This window comes from Anabrus simplex, chromosome 8 (assembly GCF_040414725.1).
Source record: "Anabrus simplex isolate iqAnaSimp1 chromosome 8, ASM4041472v1, whole genome shotgun sequence".
NCBI classification, from domain to species: Eukaryota; Metazoa; Arthropoda; class Insecta; order Orthoptera; family Tettigoniidae; genus Anabrus; species Anabrus simplex.
The window spans coordinates 94562563-94583513 of NC_090272.1; the positions used below are offsets into that span (position 1 = coordinate 94562563).

Consider the following 20951-nt stretch of genomic DNA (forward strand, 5'->3'; position numbering starts at 1 on the left):
ATTTTTGCAGCTTGCGCATAATACTTGTCCGGTATAGGGTACGGTCTCCTCTTAAACGGTGTCCAATCCGTAACAGCTAGTGCATATGTGAAATTAGGGATTAGACCCGGTTTGGAATCGAACACAGATATATATTCCATTAAGAGAGCTCTAAGTTTTTCCCTCTCTTCTACAGTACCAGGGCATTCCGCGACCTTTAACCCAATTAAGGCCTCGTAATCAGTGTCAACCTCAGCTTCCAAGACGTCATGTAACTCTTCATGATGAATCCCTTCGTCATCTACACTGTCAATTTCACCAGCGACTCCCTCTAATGAATTTACAAAGTCTACACATTGGGCCTCCTCTTCGCCATATTCTAATGTTCTATCTTCTCCCAGTTCCTCGTTTAGTGTAATGACTTCTGCTCCCTCTTCTTTTCTGAACTTTATCTGGTTCCTGCTCAAATCAATGACTGCGTTGGTCTCACGGATAAAGTCAGCCCCTAAAATTACATTGTAGTGCATTTTGGACATGACTACGAATGCATGAGCGAAAGTGGAATTTCCAATTTGTACGTCCAAATAAGTTTGTACCTTACAAACAGCAATTTTGTCAGGAATGACCCCTCGAATTTTTACATTTGACACCGGAATAATTGGCAATTTATTTCGTTGTCTCAAATCGTCGAAAAGAGCTTGGGAGATGATGCTGATACTGGCCCCGGTATCTACCAAACTTTTGACATGAAAATTACAGATGCGGACATTTATTAAAGGCAGTTTCTTTACTTGATTGCTCTCCTGTTTTAAGTGGTCTTCCACCAAGTCATCAGAGGTAATGATCCACGAATCTATCTGTGCGACCACCCACTCATCTGACGTCTCTCCTTCAGAATCTGGGATGAGAGACTCTGAAAAATCTCCTACTGGGAATTTGAAGTTTTTTTTTTTCTATCAAGAGTCGACATTGACTCTTGCTCGAAATTCGGCGCAAACGGGTTCAGACCGGAGTTTCGTTGGTCTTGCCTATGTGCCTTCTGGAATTCCAGACTTTCAGCCCCGAAACAGTCGGTGTTGACGTCCTGGCGCTGTATAGCCCCCTGCCATTTTTTTCTTTCGTGGTCCTTCCTTAACCCGTCGGTGTACTGAACACGTTCACGGTACCGTTCATCCTCATCACGGCGGAAGTTCTGGGTTCGATTATTTCCCCAGTCCCTGCGGTTATTAAGTCCATTCCTGAAATTCCTCTGGTTTTCTCTGTCCCCATCGTATCGCCTCCAGTAAGGGTTCCTCCTTTGTGGATAATTCCAATTACCCCTACGCCTTTTCCAATCCTCATTTCGTGGATGCGAGGGTTCCCAGTTATTCCGAAACTCACGCCTCCGCTCAGTCGGCTGTGGTTTCCCCTGCTCAAGTACCTCTTGACTTCCCTCTGGGACCTGGCTAACAGTGTTTACATGTTGCTCGTGCGATCGTCCCCCTCTGGGTGCTATTTGATTATGGGTATGATCCAATTGCCTAAGGATCATTTCTGCCTGCATGGGGGTCTCTACCTTTGATGCAATGAGCATCCTTTGCACTTCGGGAGGTAACTGCTTCTGGATGGCCTGTACCAACTCTTGCTCCGAGGGCGGCGCCTCAAGTTCTCTGAACTTTACCATTTGGGCAATAAAGTATTCACTGAACTTTGTAGGGCCTATTGCATTATACCGACGTGAGTATAGCTCTAATCTAAGACTCTGCTGAATTTCCGTACTCCAAAATTTATTGAGAAACGCCCTCTGGAATTCATCAAAGGTATCAAAGTGGTATCGGAAGCCTTTAAACCATAAAAGTGGTGCCCCCTCTAAATATCTTTCAGCTACCCTCAACTGACGTTCCTCAGGAATCTTGGCGTCCCGGATGTACTCCCTGAGATCCTTAAGAAACCCCTTCGGTGTGGTATGTGGACCTCCATTAAATTTCTTAGGCTGGTCCTCATGTAACTTGATCATGTTAATAACGTTGGTGACCCCTGAGCTTTGAGATCGACTGGTATCTACATTCGAGCTCTGACCGTTATTATTCACATGACTGATATTTGGCAATTGACCACTGAGGTCAGAGTTAACAGCTGTCGAGGTTTGACTTAATACTTTGTCCACCTTGGACTGCATATCTACCACGCTGCTAATCCAACTGCTCACTTCGCTCTTAATGAACCCAACTTTCTTGTCTGTCTCTTCCTGGGCTGACGTGATTTCCCTTAAGTCCTGTTCTATACTAATTTGCCTGTCATTGAATTCCCTGGTATGTTCATTTTTCATTTCAACTAACTCCTCTTGAATTTCTTTAATTAAAATTTCGGAGTCCTCATTAGCCGCTTGGAGTTTACTAATTGCTTCCTCATTAACTTGCAACAGTTTCTTCTCCATGGTTTCGGTTTTTGACAATACCTGACTCTCCAATTCCACACTAATTTTATCTACCTTGTTGTTCAGTGACTGAATGTCCGCAGATAATATTTGACGTTGTTCCTCTATTATGGTTAGCGTTTTCCCCTTTTCCTTATCACTGGAGATCCGCATCTCTACGACCTGTTGTGTAATGTCGTCCTTAAATTCAACCTGACTGTCAATCAGCTGTTTATGCGCCGCCTGGCTCTCCAGTAAATGCTTGTCAAGTTCCTTTCTCATCTCATCCTGACTATCACATAACCTACTGTACATGTCGTGGCTTTCGTCAAAACGCTTGTCCATATCGGTTTTTAAACTGTCATGGATTTTGGAAAACTGTTTGTCGAAATCGTTCTTTAAACTGACCTGCACTTCCGCAAATTGTTTGTCAATTTCATCCCTAATTTCCATTCGGCTATCATCAAAACGCTGGTTGAGTTTACCTATCTCACCCCTAACTTCCTCTTTAAGTTCGGTACAAATAGTGTATGTCTCCTGAACTACGTTCTTCAATCCGGCCTTCAACTCATCACTAGACTCTCTACACCTAGCCTGGGTATCCTCGATACTACTCTGTAACTCCTCGATCTTACCATCCAAACTTTCATTATGAGCCTTCATGTCCTCTCTCAAATTCTCGCTCTGGACTTTCGCGTCCTCCATCTTACTATCCAAACTGTCTATCTTACTATTCAAGTTCTCATTTATCTTACTATTTAAATTCTCATTATGAACTTTCATATCCTCCCTTAAATTCTCATTCTGGACTTTCGTGTCCTCCCTAAAATTCTCATTCTGGACTTTCATGTCCTCTATCATCTGCATTAACTTCTCCAAGGTCGCCTGACCTTCCATCTCACAATACCACAAAGAATACAATAATGAGTACGCTGGCTGTTGATGCAACCAGAATACTCCAAACTACTAGGGAAAGAATTCACTACCTACTGCGTTTTCACATGCAAACGCTATTACAATTTAATACCGAAACTGACAACATTCCAACAGTTGTCTTATAAAATTTTGTTTACATGGCTGGTATCACAAACTTGTTTAATAAAAAGAAAATTCTAAAGTTAATAAGTTACTCTGGATAAATATCCCAAATAGTTTCGCTTCCGTAAATTAATTAAACAAAGAACATGTTAACGCATAAACTTTGAATGTAATTCAGCGTTACCACTTCCAAAATTTATATTGGCAACATGACATAAGCTTCAATACAGCTTTAAATACTGGTTTCCTAAAATGCATTGTGACTGTTATTATTATTATTATCTACCAAGTAGTTACGCTCCTCATTAAACGTGTTAATATCTAGCACTCTCATTGGGCATAATTCGTTTAACTGTGGCTCAGCCATAGTTCTCACCCGCTTGTATTATTTATAATGTGGCTTAGGCCTCAACATTATTTTATATTTTTCTAACATTTATTTTCAATGGATAATTTCATTATCGTTATCGTGGCATCGTATCGTTATCGTGACTTTGGGCTCCTCATCGTTATCGTGACATTAAGGCCCCAAAGTTGATGGCGCCACTTCTACTGATCCACCAACGTATAACAATTCTACAATTGGTCATCGTTTCACTGATGTCAACCAACTTAACTTGTAGTTCTTCTCTCGATGTACTTAGGCCCTGTCTTAAGTGACTGAAGCCCCACGTTGGAAGCCACTTCTACTGAACCCTTGAACTTACCATTCCATCGTTGGTCGGCCACGGCTGCTATAGTAGAACAATTTAGAACTCTTAAATCTTGGGTCGTTGCGGGAATAAATTCGGTCACGATCTTAACCAAACGATGGGGTTCAGAAGAAAGCCTAACTACTTGAAATGAGGAGCAAAAATGTGCTTACTAACTTTTATTTAAACTGAAAGAGCACGATAACATCGTTACTTTAATATGCATTCTTGCCACAAAACATAAAAACATTTAATTATTGATTTTTGAAAAGTTCCTAACACAGTCACATTACATAACGTCACTTCGTTTCTTCCAATGTCGAAGAGTTGCTTCAGAGAAGCTAATATGTTAGTGGACAGCGAAACTGAAAAACTGAAAAAGGGAAGACCTGAAAACCGGGCACCTATCATTCCAAACGAGAACTGAGAGTTAATCCACACGATCCGTGGAAAATCTGACTTTCAACAAGTAGAACGCCTGATTTTCTCTTAATTAAGGTTATCCACCAGTCAAATACCCTTCACGGATACGGAACATCCGCCGAATGGACCCTTAATCGAACCAAACTGACTATCAGTTGCTTTGGATAGGTTGCGAAATATTATAGGAAAGCATGGTGTTCACTACAAGTTAATGGCATCATTCACAATTGAAATAAAATTCCACCATGTATTTGTCATTCATGACACCCTTAAGTGATAAGGTAGTCCCGATGCTAAACGTGCATCACCCCAAACAACTGTTCGGAAGGAACCAACAACAACATGATCCGGGAGGATCTTACGTTAAGTCGTTCTAAAGGAACAAAACTGCGAAATGCAGGAAACACTTACTAATCATGCATTTGGAAGAAATGCCAAACACTGAAGTTAATCAAAAAGTGAAAAGTCACTTGAAAATATTATTATTGAACCGATTTTCAGGTTAGAAATGGGTTTATTATGCTTAATAAATTTACCAGTCCACGCTAAAATTTACTACAATTTTAAGGAATTCTTTCCCTTGACAACAATGCTACCAGTACAGATCTCTCTATTTACTGTCTGTCCCAACACACTACTGGTAAAGTGATTACTTACTTATTCTAACTATGAATACGAATGAAAATACGACAAGATTAAAATATAAAATAAAATTACTGGCTGACGAATCGAAACCGCATTCGCAACTCAAGTCTCATTCTAAAACACTGAGTGTCAATAATGCACACTATCAATGAAAACGGACGTCAAGACAAAGAAACAATAAAGTCCGTAAAAAAATAAATTAACATCTCGAAGTCATACAGCTTAACACGCACGAAGAAACACAGTAAAAATATAATCTAGATCGGGTCGATGTCCCACACTTGGACAGCCCTCGTTTGTCAACAGCAGTCCCGTTATCTCAATGAGAGCTTCGCATAGACCCTCTACAATAAATCATATCGCACATGTAATGGCTACCTTCAACCAGGCCACTTCACAAAAGAAACAAAAGAAGAAAAAAAAAATCTAAACTGAGACTTGAGTGTGTACAGCTACCATCCCAGACCTATCGTCGGGCTCACTTGAAATCTGTACACCCTAAACCTAATCAGTATATACATGATGCCTTCCAAGTCCTATCGTCGGGCGTGACCTAGGACGTCTCATCATCAATGACTCCAAGAATAAACACGTGACGTCCTAAATCTATCGTCAGGCGTCAAAGTGGGTCGTACTACATCTCCCTTAACATATCAGGCGAAATGCAATTTTCAAACAACTCCAATATTTAACACTAGATTTCGTCAAACAAATACGCACGACGGAACCAACGTCTCTATTATCAACTGAATGCAAGTCGAAATACAGCAAGTGTCTACCTCTCGAAAAGTACAGTAAGTGTCTACCTCATTATAATATGTGAACTCAAAAAAATAAATAAACGTGACGAACGGTTCTCCACCTCGAACACAATCTCAGCCTGTGCACTGAAGTATTAGGGAAGCAAATGAAAATTCCCAACACACGTTTCCCTTTTAGTGGACGCCTTCAAAATAATAATCATCACCATCGCATTCGAAATTCTCAGATCGCCTATCATCAACTCCAGCCATCTTATCCATGACCTCCCCAATGAACAAATTAAATATGACCCAAACCGTGTGTCCAAAGTGCTCGCTGATCCTGAAGATCGTTCGTTCTCTTATCATCCATGCGGGCTTTACGTAACATAGATCACTGGATGTGTACTACCCAGACTGTAACATTTTACAAGAGTCGTTTTTTTTTTTACTTGGAATCTTTCTATAAATTCACACCATAGTCGTCTCAAATTCGGATTGATTGCGGAAAACAATACAGCCTGTTTCACACAGCCTGTTTCTAAATACTTCCTCTACAAAAAATACAACTTGTCTCAACACACTTTCTCCTCGCTTTATCCCAGCGGCATTACTTCCATCTCATCTCCACGTACGTATAAATCCATCGCTTTCAATCCCTTTTCCTTCACGACCCTTTTTCATACTTCGATCCCCTGATGAAAACGACAACCAGCATTGAACACATCTCTTACCTTACTATTATTAAGACTTCCGGACCTCAAGAATCCAAGAGCACACATCGACCTTTCGCAATTCAAGTATACACGATGTCTCAAAAATTTCCTTCCCATTAATGACTGTGACTCTAACAAATTTTATTGACATTATCTAAATATGCCTACGATCCTTGTAGAAATAACTGGTTAAATGTGATTTAACAGAGAAGAATTTCCTTATCCCGCGGTAAACATTATTATTATTATTATTATTATTATTATTATTATTATTATTATTATTATTATTATTAACCAGCGTTTCTAAATGCAACTGACACCTGAAATTACAATATTCGCCACGACAAATTTACACTTATAACGTTCACAAATCCGCACTTTGAATGATATCTCATCTCGACACAAATTTTTAAGCGTCGCATTTTACCGTTCTTGACATGAAATTTACACACTGAAATTTTTCACACGCTGACCAAAATTTACAACGCCTTTCGCCTGATAATTACGCATATCACCCGACAATCATCTGGAAAATTTGGTTAGGACAGACAGTGACTAACTAACTAACTACAACATAATGTAAAATAGACAGACCTGCACATTGGTGACATTCTCAGCATTCTGATTACATCATCTCCAGCAACCTCGTACTTAACCACTCATTTTCACGGACAACATTTTCATTTTCAACATTTCACTCATCCAAACACTACCCTTCACACACACACACGAGATTAAAATTACCATAAATAATGCACTTTCTTTGTAACTTGCACCACGAACTTCCCTCGTTCTGCAGTCGACTCTAACTGTCTGATGCGCCTCCCAGAGTGGTTTCTCTCCCCGTTGTTTCAATAAGAACAGGTGTTCGGTCGATAAGGGAGTAGAACTATTTTGAATCGCTTCCCCCAGACCTTCTTCACTTACAAGAGTACAGGAAATGATAAAAATAAAATCTGCTGTGTAATTTTCAACCAGCCTACACCTTCCCAGTTCGTCTGCAAACGTTCACAGTTTCTCCAATCACTTTTCTTCTTAACTAAATATATGGACTTTAGCCACGAACCTGTATTGAATTATTGTCGGTCAATCTGGCGCGAAATTCTAATGACGACGGGCACGAGCTCCCGCGGCTTCAAGTTCCAGATCGACACTGAAAAATCTACGGTGGGGGGTTTCTTTTATAATTTCCAGAAGGACGCTATCCCCTCTATGAGGCTTGGTTGTGAAATCTGCCAAATTTGCTTCTAATAGACCAATTTTGATAAGATTTGTCCCAGAACTCCGGACAGACTTGCACTTATGTTAGGTGTTAATTTTATAATTTTCCTACACCCACAACAGGAGAAATAAATTGTTTCTGCCCATGCGTTTCGCGCGTTTTCTTCTGCCCACGACCTTGGCACGTGTAGCTAGTTCGCTGGTCTCACGCTACCATGTACTTGGGCTTAACTGCATCTAAAATTGTCCCTGGTGTCACTACCTTCACAGAGGGTGTATGAATAATTTTGCTTATTTATTTCTTCCTTTACTATCTTGTCAAAATCCCTCGTTGTGCAGAATTCATTAATTTAGAAAATTGTCGGGCACTCGAGTTCCACCGAGGTGTCCCGGCAATCCACGAGCTCGCCTTGCGGGAACCTTCCCACGCAACATCGGGCTCTTGGGAGCGCAAAATGGCTGCCCTCAAACATACAGTAGTTTCTGAATACCAAATAAATATTTGGGAAAAATAAAAATTTTTTCTCACGGTAGAATTATGGGTTCAGTGTGGCCTACAACACCAACGAAACTACTCACAGAAACAATGTTAACAGCGTGTGAACCACACGATAACAAACTCTTTCTTTCATTCCGATTAACTGAGTCACTAGCATGTGCTAGCCTCTCTTGCTTGTAGGACGATTGCTGCCCTGAATCCCCAGTTGTATAAGCACACACGCTGCTGTAGTGAGCGAGAAACACAATACACGAAGGCGACGAACGAAATGCCCGCAAAATAAAGCATCAAAAAAATTTGCTTGAAAATGAGGTTCCGTTATTTACACAAGCACATAAGAATTTATCCTTTATCCTAGGGGAAGAGTATTGACCGTATTGGAGATCATAAAACCAAATTCCATGGAGCAACCGCCCCAAAGGGCCACGGCCTACCAAGCGACCGCGGCTCAGCCCGAAGGCCTTCAGATTACGAGGTATCGTGTGGTCAGCACAACGGATCCTCTCAGCCGTTATTCTTGACTTTCTAGACCGGGGCCGCCATCTCACCATCAAATAGCTCCTCGATCGTAATCACGTAGGCTGAGTGCACCTCGAAGCAACCATCACATGCAGGTAAAAATCCGACCTGGCCAGAAATCGAACCCAGGGCCTCCAGATACAAGGAAGGAACGCTAACCCCACAACGCGGGGCCGGCACTGGAGGTTATACTGGTCAAAAATAGGAAGAAGTAAAAATAAATCAGAAAATCTGAAGAAGAGTTAAAAAATTGAAAGTTTCCGGGTAAATCGGAAGGGTAGGCAGGTATTTTACGTTAACGTGCTGTCCTGAATGAGCCGTGAGCAAACTTTGTAGTAGTAATAGTAGTAGTAGTAGTAGTAGTATGACCTGGTCTAGAATTACAATTTAGGCCTATTCCAAATTACAGCACCACAATTCTCAAAATTTTGCACCAGTGATCTGGGCTCCTATCCTTACAGACAGTGGGTACCCTGAAACTTCCTAACTCACTTTTAAATCATTTTCATGCATGAGTGGGTACTTGTGCAGTACTGTGTGGAAATTGCTCTGCATAATCATTGCCGAATTTGTTTGGACAACCTATCACATACGTCAAAAATTTTGTTGTTTGTACCGTATTGAATAGAGTTCACAAAGCAAAGAATTGAGGTAGGAGAGTCCAACTTTTCAATACAAATTAATAAATGCAGTGTCCCACAGAATGTACTATGAACTTTTAAGGGTGGAATTGTTTCTTCAGAAACAGTGCATAGGATGAAGAACTATCTATATTCTCAGCCAAACCAATGAAGGGTGTCAATTTGTATTGAAAAGGTGGACCCTCATACCTCAATTCTTTGCATTGTGAACCTATCACATGAAAAGCCTTCCGTATAGCAGATAGTAAGTTGCCCACTAACGCCATCTACAGCAGAGAGAAATACTCCATCTGTCTTCATCTTGAGCTGAATTTCTGGAAGTGTTTCCTTCTTTATGAACCATTTTCTGTACATTAAGGAATGATTGCCATAAAACTGAGTAATTTACCAGCTGCTACAACGGTTTTAGTCATGTCTGGTTTTCTGAAGGTGCTTTCTGAACAAATTTCTGGAAATATTCACAACGTACCTCACGACCATATCGGCGATATCCTGAGTCATCTATCTGCCCTCTGCTAGTAGCGCCTAAAACATGCATCAAGTACATATATCAAAACAAAAATTCACAACATATCTGATTAAAAACAAGCAGTAAAACATGTAACAAAACATGCAATTCTGACTACCCAAGCTCCCTGAAATGGGCAATAAGTGCTGTGTCCCACAGAATATACTATGAACTTTTAAGGGTATAATTGTTTCTCCAGAAACGGTGCATAGTATGAGGCACCATCTATGTTCACAGCCAAACCAATGAAGGGTGTCAATATCTGACATTTCTTCTTGGTGCCCCTTTATCCAAAATTAATCAAAAAGATGGTAGGGATTGATTGGGGGTATAAACACCAAGGTCACTGGCAAAAAAAAAAAAAAAAAAAAAAAAAAAAAGACGACATGAACATACCTGCCAACTTTACAAAACCAAAAAAAGATTTTGATATGAAAATCTCAGGAAAAATTAGGAGATACAATTGGTCAAAACTGCTTATTCTACATGGCTTGCACAACGTAATATAACACATACTGTCTCAGAACCCGAATGTAGCTATACGAGGCTACAAGGCTAAAAATGTATGTGATCAAGATGATCGCTCTCTGATAAGCATTCCAGAAGTAGTATGAACTCATACTCCACATGTGTGAGCCATGCACTTAGATGCCATTACTTAGCAAATGCACAGATTAATATACTGCATCATGCACCCGCACGATCACGCGAAGCGCAATGATATTTTTATCAAGTAATAAATGAAAATTGGATACAATTATTTCCAAATGGCTCCTAAAATTTCTAGAAAGTCACTAGTTGCTATCTTTGAAATTCTGTCACTAAATTACTAAAACAGACTCCAAATCTAGTGATTAGTCTCTAAAATGGACAAGACTGATGTGAAAGTACACAAACACAGCATGCAAAAACGAGATATTTGCAATCTATATGTGCGTCACAATATACAGCTTTCAATAAACATCGCACATTCGCACGCATTTCTAGTATTAATAAACGTCGATATTTCATTTAACAGCGGCCAATGAGCGAAAGACGTACTGACATACAATGCTGAAATGGCGAGATTCGAAAACAAATGTCTGAGGTTCATAAAAAAATAAGCTAAAATCGGGAGAAATAATAAAATAATCTGGAGGAGAGAAAACTGTCGAAAATCAGGAGTCTCCCACCTAAATCAGGAAAGTTGGCAGGTATGCATGAAGAAACACCAAAACCAGAGACAGATAAGAATATAAAGTTAAAATAGTCTACACTGATCCATGCCTTTTTTCTAATGACAGGCAGTAAAAATTATGTATAAAGTGGTTGAAAAGTAAATAAAAGTAAATAAGGCAAAGATATACACATATGAAAAGTTATAAATATGAATAAACATTACTAACGCAAAACATATTATAAAATATGTGTCAAAATATGTCAAGGAAACGTCAACACCAATTTTTGTTCTTTAACATACATATGAATAACTTATTTTACATACTTGGGGCTTTAGTACTGTCATTTAGTTGTGCTCCGTAACTGCATCTGAAGATGTGTACCATATTGTAGACTTAAAAAATATAGACCATTTCTATAGCCAAGTGGATGAAATCAAATGAAACTCTTACAGTGCCAAGATGCGGATGCATCAGCACTTACATTCTGTACGAAAAATGCCAGGATGCCTATTCGATCGGCACCCTCTTAAGTGGTGTAGTTATGCAGTAAGGCGCTAGATTGCGCCAGAAATCAAGTAGAGAGAAGGTAGAATGTTTGTAATTCCTTCTTATGTCAATAGATGGCACTTAACATAGCTTCATTTTTGCTAGTTCACTCGTCAATAGTAAGTGTATGATCTGTGAGTGCTTGACGTCCATGATCCAATATGCCAGCCTCCTTGTTTGTTTATGTCCGCATGTTGTGATTTGCTTTCAATAATTTTACGTTCTAATTGACGCATTTGAATTATTTATCGTAATATATTAAGTTTATTATTATTATTTTTACCATAGTTACTTAGCAATTTATTTAGGTCGTAGTAAAGTTGTAAATAGTTATCACAAGGCATGTCGTCCGATAGGCCTTTTTCAGTAGAAGAAATAGAGGAACTTTTGGGTTGCTTTGAAGATGTAAGCGACTAATTTTAGTGAATGTGATGTTTTTGGGTCTTCAGATATCGCAGCAGAAAATGATGGAGCCATGCCATTGGCTAATGGGCTTACAACATTTTGTGCAATGTCAAAGAGTTATAGTGACCGTGCTAAAGAAAATGACAGTGACAGTTTCTTGGAATGAATGCATATTCCCTGAAAGTAATGTTGTCTATCCCCACCATTTTTATGAAATCCCAGATCCAAAACATGTAGGCCAACCTCAACCTGATGCTCCACCCACACAACATATCTATCTGTTCTTTGCATTTTCATTCCTGACACTATTAGTTGATTTTGTATGTTGTTCTGATCTTCTGAACTGTTCTGTAGTAACAAACACTGTTACTAGACAATTCTCTCAGATGATTACTATTACTCTCCCAAAATTCATAAAATATCCAATCGTCAGGCTATTTTCATTGGTGTCTCTCTCCACATTTTCAATGTTTTCGGAAATTAGTTTATAAATTGGAAAGTAGACCTTAGATTAACCATATAAATTGGTATATATGATCCCAGATACTTGAACTTTTTGAAGAACCTTACTTAGTTTATTGTTGTTTAGTTGAATGACAGGGGTATCCACCTCAAAGGCTGGCATAATTTCTGTCTTTTCAAATGAAATTTGTAATCCCACTTTTGCTGCAATGTTTTCTAGTTCAATTTGGACTTTAGCCTGTTCCACATTACAGTAAAACATTGTTAATTCAAAGTCATTGGGACTAAAAAATTAGACTTTGAATTACAAGATTTCAAATTAACTGCCAATTTGTAATTCAGAAGTGCCAACCCTTGCCGAGTTACAAAATATTCTAAGACTCGTTACTACATGCAGTTAACCGTGATTCACAGTTTCAGCCTTTCAAATGCCATGGAAAGAGAAAATACAGTTAAACCTGCTTTATACGTAACTCAGTTCTACGTAATTCGTATTTGTACGTAATTTTCTTTAGGTCCCGGCAAGGTATAATTTAAAAGCGTGTTAATTAAATCTTATTTATACGCAGACGTGCCAACTTTCAAAAGTCAAAAATCAGGAGACTACGGCACATCGCGATATGTTACGACCCATCATTGATGACCGAACTTGCATCAGTTGAAGAATATTTAACACATTATACTGATCTATTACATCATTCTTATTTATTTATACTGCATATATCTGAACATCACTCCTCATTTCCGTAGTACGCCTCTTCAGTGGTGTTTAAGGCCATCTATGACAACTGATGGCGGAGCTGTTAAGGATCCAACCAGCCTTAGGGCTAACGACTGAACATACATACATGAACACATGACTCGTCATCGTAACTGCCTTAGATCTCTTCAAAAGTTCAGAATTGAATTATTTGCTCAGCCTTGCCAAATAGCTTTAAGGTAGTTTTTTTAATGATTCTTTTTCGGGATATATTGTCCTGAACTGTATTTTTGTCCTTGTAAACATGTTAAAAGTGTCTCACAGTCGGCACTGCCATGTGGAAATGAAAAATAGGGAGCGGATTTTTATGTAATTACATTTTTTTTTGCGTAAGTTTTAACGCAAGTTACGAAGTTCATTATTCCTATTGTACATCCCCAAGTGTAAAAACTGAATCTTATTTCACATAAAAACACATTTTCACATTTTTAAAATGTAAATACATATTTTAAGAAAATCTATAAGCACAAATCAGCAATATTTGTTGATCAATAAAATTTAAAATGCTTCTGTGTTACAAAACAATGCTCATACTTTCATTTTACGATTACAGTATTGTTTTTAACAGTGTATTTAACATAATGTATCTGAATGTTTCAGCTATTTATGGACTTCCCTCCATAAGTTCTAAAACTTGCTGGTCACTGGCTACGTCGTTACATTTAGACAGCGATTTGATTTGCTGCACAAGACGTTTCCTTGCATGATGTCATTCCAACTCTTTATAAGTCAGCCCTCTCAGGTTTTGTTTATAGAATATCAGCGAAAGGCAATCACGGAGACATAAGGTGACGTAATTCCGTTACAACATGGGAAACTCTGACGAATATTGCCCCACCATTAGGTAGTATAATTTCGTCACTCCTAAGAGTAAGGTTAGCTGTTCGGGTCCATATATCATTCCCGTGGTCGTGTGATTTTGTATGGATTTATAAGAAATATTTCCTTCAGTGTACGCTGTTATTCTTTTTATTGCAACAGTGATTCACTGCAAATGCGTGTGTCGTAACCTGCAAAATAATGCCAAAAGAGAAGTCGAGTACAAGGTCGCGTCTTCAACAATATGTAGTGGAATTTAAAAGCATTTTCACTACCGATGGAAAAGTATTATTTTGCCAACCGTGTGGTAAAACAGTACGTGCAGATCAACGTTCTCAAGTAATCCAGCATTTGTCTGGAAATAAGCATACTGCGGCTGCTTCGCGTGTGCGTTCGCGACAATTACTAATAGCTGAACCAGCTACTTCAAATGCAGGCCTATCTAAATATTCCCAGTATTATTTAGATGTGTGCAGAGCATTTGTTTGTTTGCGCCAACATTCCTCTTGGTAAAATAAATAATCCGGGACTGAGAAATTTCCTAACAAAGTACATTAATTTTGAGCCTCCAGACGAATCCACATTAAGGAAAAACTATCTCCCAAAATGTTACCAAGAAACTTAACAGAGAATTCGGGCAGTATGTGATAGCGAAAAACTGTGGGTGAAACCACTGATTCAAGTGGCAGAAATGTAGGAAATGTAGTTGGTGTGTTGAAGAATGACAAAACCGCTTGCGAACATTCTTATTTGTTAGCGTGTAAAGAAATGCTTGCTGCAAACCATGTCACTGTAGCTAGGTTATTCAATGAAGCCATGCACTTACTTTGGCCAAAAGGTATAAAATACGACCATGTATTGCTTTTCCTTACTGACAGTGCAGCTTACATGAAAAAGGCAGCCGAAGGCCTTTCTGTGAGCTTTCCGAAAATGATACACGTAACTTGCGTTGTTCATGCTCTACACAGGTTATGTGAAACTGAGCAGGCTCAGTATCCTCAAGTGGATAAATTAAGTGTCTAATGGCAAAAAAGTCTTCGTAAAAGCACCCTCAAGAATCGGTCTCTTTAACACTCCAAGTGGCAAGGGCCTGATATCAGGCGTTTTATGCGTTTGCCCAGTGGCAATGACTGATATCAGGCGTTTTGACATGCTCTTTATTTTATTTCGATAATCGAATTATTATTTATTGACAAGTGCTAATTACGAATCAGTTGAAGGAGAAATGTTCGGCCATAATCATGAAAGTTTGTATAATAGCATCTTACACTAATCTAGTGTAAATCGTTGCCAAAAAAGCGTCATAATTCCGCTGTCTTGTGCTAGCTGCTACATACTCAGCGGCCAGCCACACGTTTGTCTCAGCTGAGCCAGCTATATTTAGTCGCCAGTTTTTCTTCTGATATCAATCTGAAGTGTTGATATGCACACATTTCAGCAATACTGAATCATTTCCTCATAGGAACAGTGAATAAATCTTCAAAGGGACTGCGTCAGATTGTTTTAGGTACAAAACTTGAACCTAGGCAAATCGTTTACTTAGGCAAGGTGACGTTCTACTGGTTGCTTATAAAGACGGAAACACGGAAACCAGTTTATTGTCTCACAACTGGGTGTCACGCTGAGGACAATGTTGTGTAAGGAGTCGAAAGGGAAATGAAGGGCTGAAACCACTACTGATGCATAAGTACAATACCTTCATGGGAGGTGTAGATAATAAAGATAAGTGCATTTTTCGTGCCACTTGTGCCAGACCCACTAGAAGGTACTGGAAGCAAATGTTTTCAAATCTTCTAGATATGACATTATTTGACGCATACAACCTGTACATAAAGAACACTGATAAGCCTTTAGCAAGATGAGACTTCATGATCAGTATAGTTAGGGGATTGCTAAATGAACAGTTCCCAATTCCAGTTGTAAGGCCAACAGGTGATGCAGGAGGCCCCTCTCATGCTCTCGAAAAATTGCCACAAAATAACGATCGCCTGTGTTGTGTGCTTGCAAGTAAAGAAGAATAAGTCTACATTCGGATATCGAGGATGTAATGCTTGTATTCACCAGGGGTGTTATACACTAGTGCACTTCTGGAGACCTCACAATCATGGAGTAAAAAGGAAGACCCACCCAAGTGACTGAGTGAAATGTACAAGTGGTAGCATACAATTGTTGTATACATTGTTGTATAATTTTTCCAGATAAGAACAGTATTATAAACTATATACCAGTACGCACCTATTTACTATGGACTGGTGCTCCTTTTGTATATGTTATTTTTTTAAATTTACCTAAATATAAACATATTATATATAGCAAAACTTTTGCAAAAATAAATAATATAAACAAATTCAACATATTTTTGGTCTTACACTTTGTGGATGATAAATAACAGCCTTAGTATCATCTTATTCCTTATACTTTTGAGGATAAAAGGGTGTGCTGTTTATGTATGTATAACATGTCAACGATTTTTAACACAATTTATACTAAGAGTCAGCAACACCGGTAAAATATCGCTGCCATTATAGGATAAAAGACCGCCACTTCGAGGGTTAAAGAGAAAAACCCGGATCTTGCGCTTCCTCCTCTGCCTATTGTTACGCGGTGGGGTACCTGGCTTAGCGCTGTGGTATACTACGCAGACAATTTCGAAAGTTTTGCATCCGTTGTGAACGTGCTAGATAAAAACGACGCGTCGTCAATTGAGATTCAAGAAATACTAAAAGACAGCTCTTTGAAAAATGATATGGCGTTTATATCTGCCAATCTAAGCTTCTTGTGTAAAACTATAGACATACTTGAAAAATCCACTAACCTGTTGTCCGAAACAGTGAAGGAAGTGCGCGCTGTTGAAAATAAATTCGATTCACTCCTGGCTTCGCAGATACAGGGACTGTTGAAGGTCAAATATCAAAATTTGTTCAGGAAAAACAGAGGATTTCAAACAATGTGGCAAATTTCTAGTGTATTAGAGGGTGCTCATGTTGGCGAAATTGATGGCATTGTTGGTGACATTCCTCTCTAACTATGCTCGTCTGACTTCCTGTGATGTGGAGCCATCGTTTTCGCAGTATAAGGCGTTCTTTAGAGATAAATAAATAATAAATAATAATAATAATAATAATAATAATAATCGTATGGCCTCAGCTACCGTGTGCAGACATTTCAATTTGACGCCATCTGGCTGTCTGCTCGTCAATTTCGACGTTCCGTTTTACTCTAGGGCCCCACTAGATGGCAGACCGAGTAAACCGAAACTGTCTTGGGCGTCTATGGCTGAGATTTAATGAATTTTGTCGGGTAAACACCAAATGTGTCACCAGAGATCTTTTACATGCCGACATCGTACGACATGGAGTGTCTAATGGACTTTTTTCCGCCCTTCAAAAATCCGACAACCTCTGCCGGGTTTGAACCCGCTATCTTGGGATCCGGAGGCCGACACCCTACCAACTGATCCACAGAGGCAGCTGTTCTTTAGAGATAATCGGCATGCATTTGTGATGGACAATTTGGAGATGACCTTTGTTGTTCACTGCAATTCTGAGACTACTTCTAGCAACTAATATTCCAGCGTGTGATGGGCGAGTACGAACTGGTACTATTTTTTCAAAGATGATAGGTTGCTTTTGCCATATTTAAACAAAATTGTTTTTGCCATATTTAAACAAAACATTACCTTTAAAAAAATAACCATTCATAATATCTACTCTGGCTTATCAAAAATTAAAATACCATACAGCACGTTTCCATACACAGACACCATTTTGCCTTAGGGAGCACGTTTGGTAGCACCATATTCTAATACAAAACATTATGCTTATTTACTTCTTGAGCGCGAGTAGTTACGTGATATTTAAAGGAAAATAATTTCAATTTTTTATAACATATTTTAAAAAAATTTCAGCACATAAAAAAAAATTTCACATTTTTAGCACATAAAAATCCGCTCCTTAATGATAAAATATAAAACATGACGTTACGAGATTCGGTCATATTTAAGATCACCACACGCGGATTTCATTTACCCAGCCAGCGCCTACCGAAAATCAAACCTCTCCACTACTTAAAGAATGAGGAAAAACAGGCTATTTTCAAACAATAAACAAGACTGCTCTCAAAACCGAGAGATAAGTCTCTGCAATCAGAAGAGATGGAGGAAGGACAAAAAATCTGGAGTCTCACGCTTAAATCGGGAGAGCTGGCATGTCTGTATGCGTAATCAGTTTATACGTAATTTGCTGTTATACGTATTAAGTGCCAATGAAATATAACAGAATTTTGCGTAATTGTAATGACAATGTGCTTTTTAAAAACAAACTATTGTATTTACGAAGCTTCATCCTTGTCGGCATAGGCGGAAGTAGAGCGACTGGGTTTCGGTGCTGAAACAGAACACAGTTTCGTCGAGTGACACTGTTGACCTTTACTTACTGGCAGCTTAACAAAAGACTAGCCCAGTTCGCTCCTCCTCTACCTTCGTCGTTTTTAACACGCCGCCAAAGATTAACGTACATTGTAAGCAAAATGGGCGGTTTTGGTGCGGAAACAGAAGAAAATACAGTAAATTTGTTTGAATATGAGAATTTCTTTCTTGGGAACAACGGAGAATGAAATGTCCGCGATGCCGGTATCTGGTGTTTACTGTTGAACAGTAGTTTTGTCATTCAGTTGCTTTTGATTAGCCATGGAGAACAGAAAAGGGAAAAGTTATACAAGAAGTGGACGCTAATCCACACAAAACAAAAACTGAAATCGCTTCAGAGGCATTGCTTATACCACGCTATGTACAGTCATCAGTAACAGAAACGCTATTTTGGACTAGTTCTTAACACTGGGTTCAAAATCAGCAAAGCGCAGCCATCAACAAAAGGGATGGAACGTAGATTTGGAAAAAGCACTTTTTACATGGTTCCAGCAAAAGTGAGCTGCAGCTGTACCAATTAGTGGAGTGAAGGCAAAGGCGATAGATTTAGCTAAAAAGACTAGTATCACTGCTGCTTTCAAGGCTTCATCAAGATGGTTGTAAGGATTTAAAGACCGTCATGGAATCGCAGGGAGGAACAATTTGCGGCGACTCAAAATCTGCAGACGTCACGGTGCAACACTAGAAAGAAGAGGTTCTGCAGGGTATCGCAAAAGATTATCAGCCTCCAAACATCTACAACTGTGATGAGACCAGTCTATTCTACAATCTCCTTCCTAATAAAACATTGGCTGAAAAAGGCGACTCATGCCACGGAGGGAAGAAAAGTAAAATTCGTGTAACAGTACTTCTCGCCACCAATGCAGATGGATCGGACAAAAATTTCGCCACCTGTGATAAGAAAATCGAAGAATCCGAGGTGTTTTAAGGGGGTGAAAACAAAACCTAAGGAATGTGAATCCAATGGAACAGTGGTTGAAAAAACTGGACATTAAAATGAAAAATAAACAGAAGAAGATCCTTCTTATGGATCGATGTGCAGCAAATCCACCTCAAATCATTCTGGAGAATGTCCAAATGGAATTTTTCCCTCCTAACTGTACCAGTGTTCTACAACCGCTTGATTTGGGCATCGTTGCAAATTGCATTATAGAAAAATCCCGGTTCAACATTTAATACCACAGAGTGATGCAGGAAATGAACCTCTCTCCATTAATTTGCTACAAGCCATGAACTTTATTTCGGCTGCCTGGAAGCAGGTGTCATCCTCCACAATCAGCAACTGTTCCCGCAAAGCTGGTGTCTTACGAGAAGAGGCTGCCTCCAATTATGATTATAGGGACGAAGTTTTGTCTGGCAATGAGCTAACACTACCGGTGGGTGTATAAAAAAATAGAATTCGATACTTTTGTGCATTTCGATGACAATCTGGCTGTATGTGGAGAACTACCCGATGAAGAGATTATTGCTGATGTATGCCAACAACGCAGCAGTGATACACCAGCTACAAGCGATAGTGACATTGGACATGGAGATATCTTGACACCTGAACTGAGTGAAGTGTTAAGTGCAATTCATGTGCGTAGGCATTACATCAGTGCGAAAAGTTGTAGTGAAAATGATTTGAATGCATTACCAAATTTGCTAAAGGAGGTTTATATTCTTAATGAAAGAAAAGTGAAACAAGCCAAACTATCCGATTTCTTTAAGGCCGGGCCAAGTTCAAAATAATATCTTCTGTCTTAATGTATTTATTATTTGCAAGGATTTGAACATGTAGGTCTATTCCATTGGTTTTTCAGTAAATGTGTGATTTTGATTTTTCAGTAAATGCGTGATTATTGCATAAGTCTGATTTCTAAGTAATTTTGAGTTGCAAGTAGTTTTTCTGTTCCCCTTGATATACGTATAAGTCAGGTTCAACTGTATTTCCAAAATGTATCCAAGAAGCTGCATTTACAGTATTCAAATAATGCACTTGGATAACTCAAACAATCATAACCTCACGCAATGAAAGAAAAAAAAGCATGATTCAAAGACTGGGAGAAATCTATGCTGGCTCCCATGTGCAAGTCCTTTATCAACCCGACGAGTGCTACACTCGCCTATAGACGGGCTGACGCGGCCGGTCCAGCACTGCCACGCCCGTCTATAGACGGTGCACAAGAATTTTAATTTCTTGACTTTCCCGGTTCACTTTCAAGTGCCAATTTGATCTCTGATATATTCTGCCATCTGTTGGGCATTATGTAGAACTAATTGATGACAGATTACAGCTTCAGGAAGTAACTTACAGAGCTTTTTGTAGACTTCTGTGGAGTTCATCTGTGATGTAAACAAACATGGCAGAACAACAA

The 20951-nt window shown here is 39.1% G+C and overlaps 1 protein-coding gene across 2 annotated transcripts in view; it reads right to left on the reverse strand.

Annotated features, from left to right (window-relative positions):
- LOC136878841 (uncharacterized) overlaps positions 1 to 20951 on the reverse strand; it is a 322409-nt gene that overhangs the window by 238441 nt on the left and 63017 nt on the right. For both annotated transcript variants that reach the window (XM_067152369.2, XM_068229033.1), the window contains exon 4: positions 9978 to 10033. In XM_067152369.2, coding sequence (XP_067008470.2) covers positions 9978 to 10033 — 56 coding nt within the window. The remainder of the gene's footprint in view (positions 1 to 9977; positions 10034 to 20951) is intronic.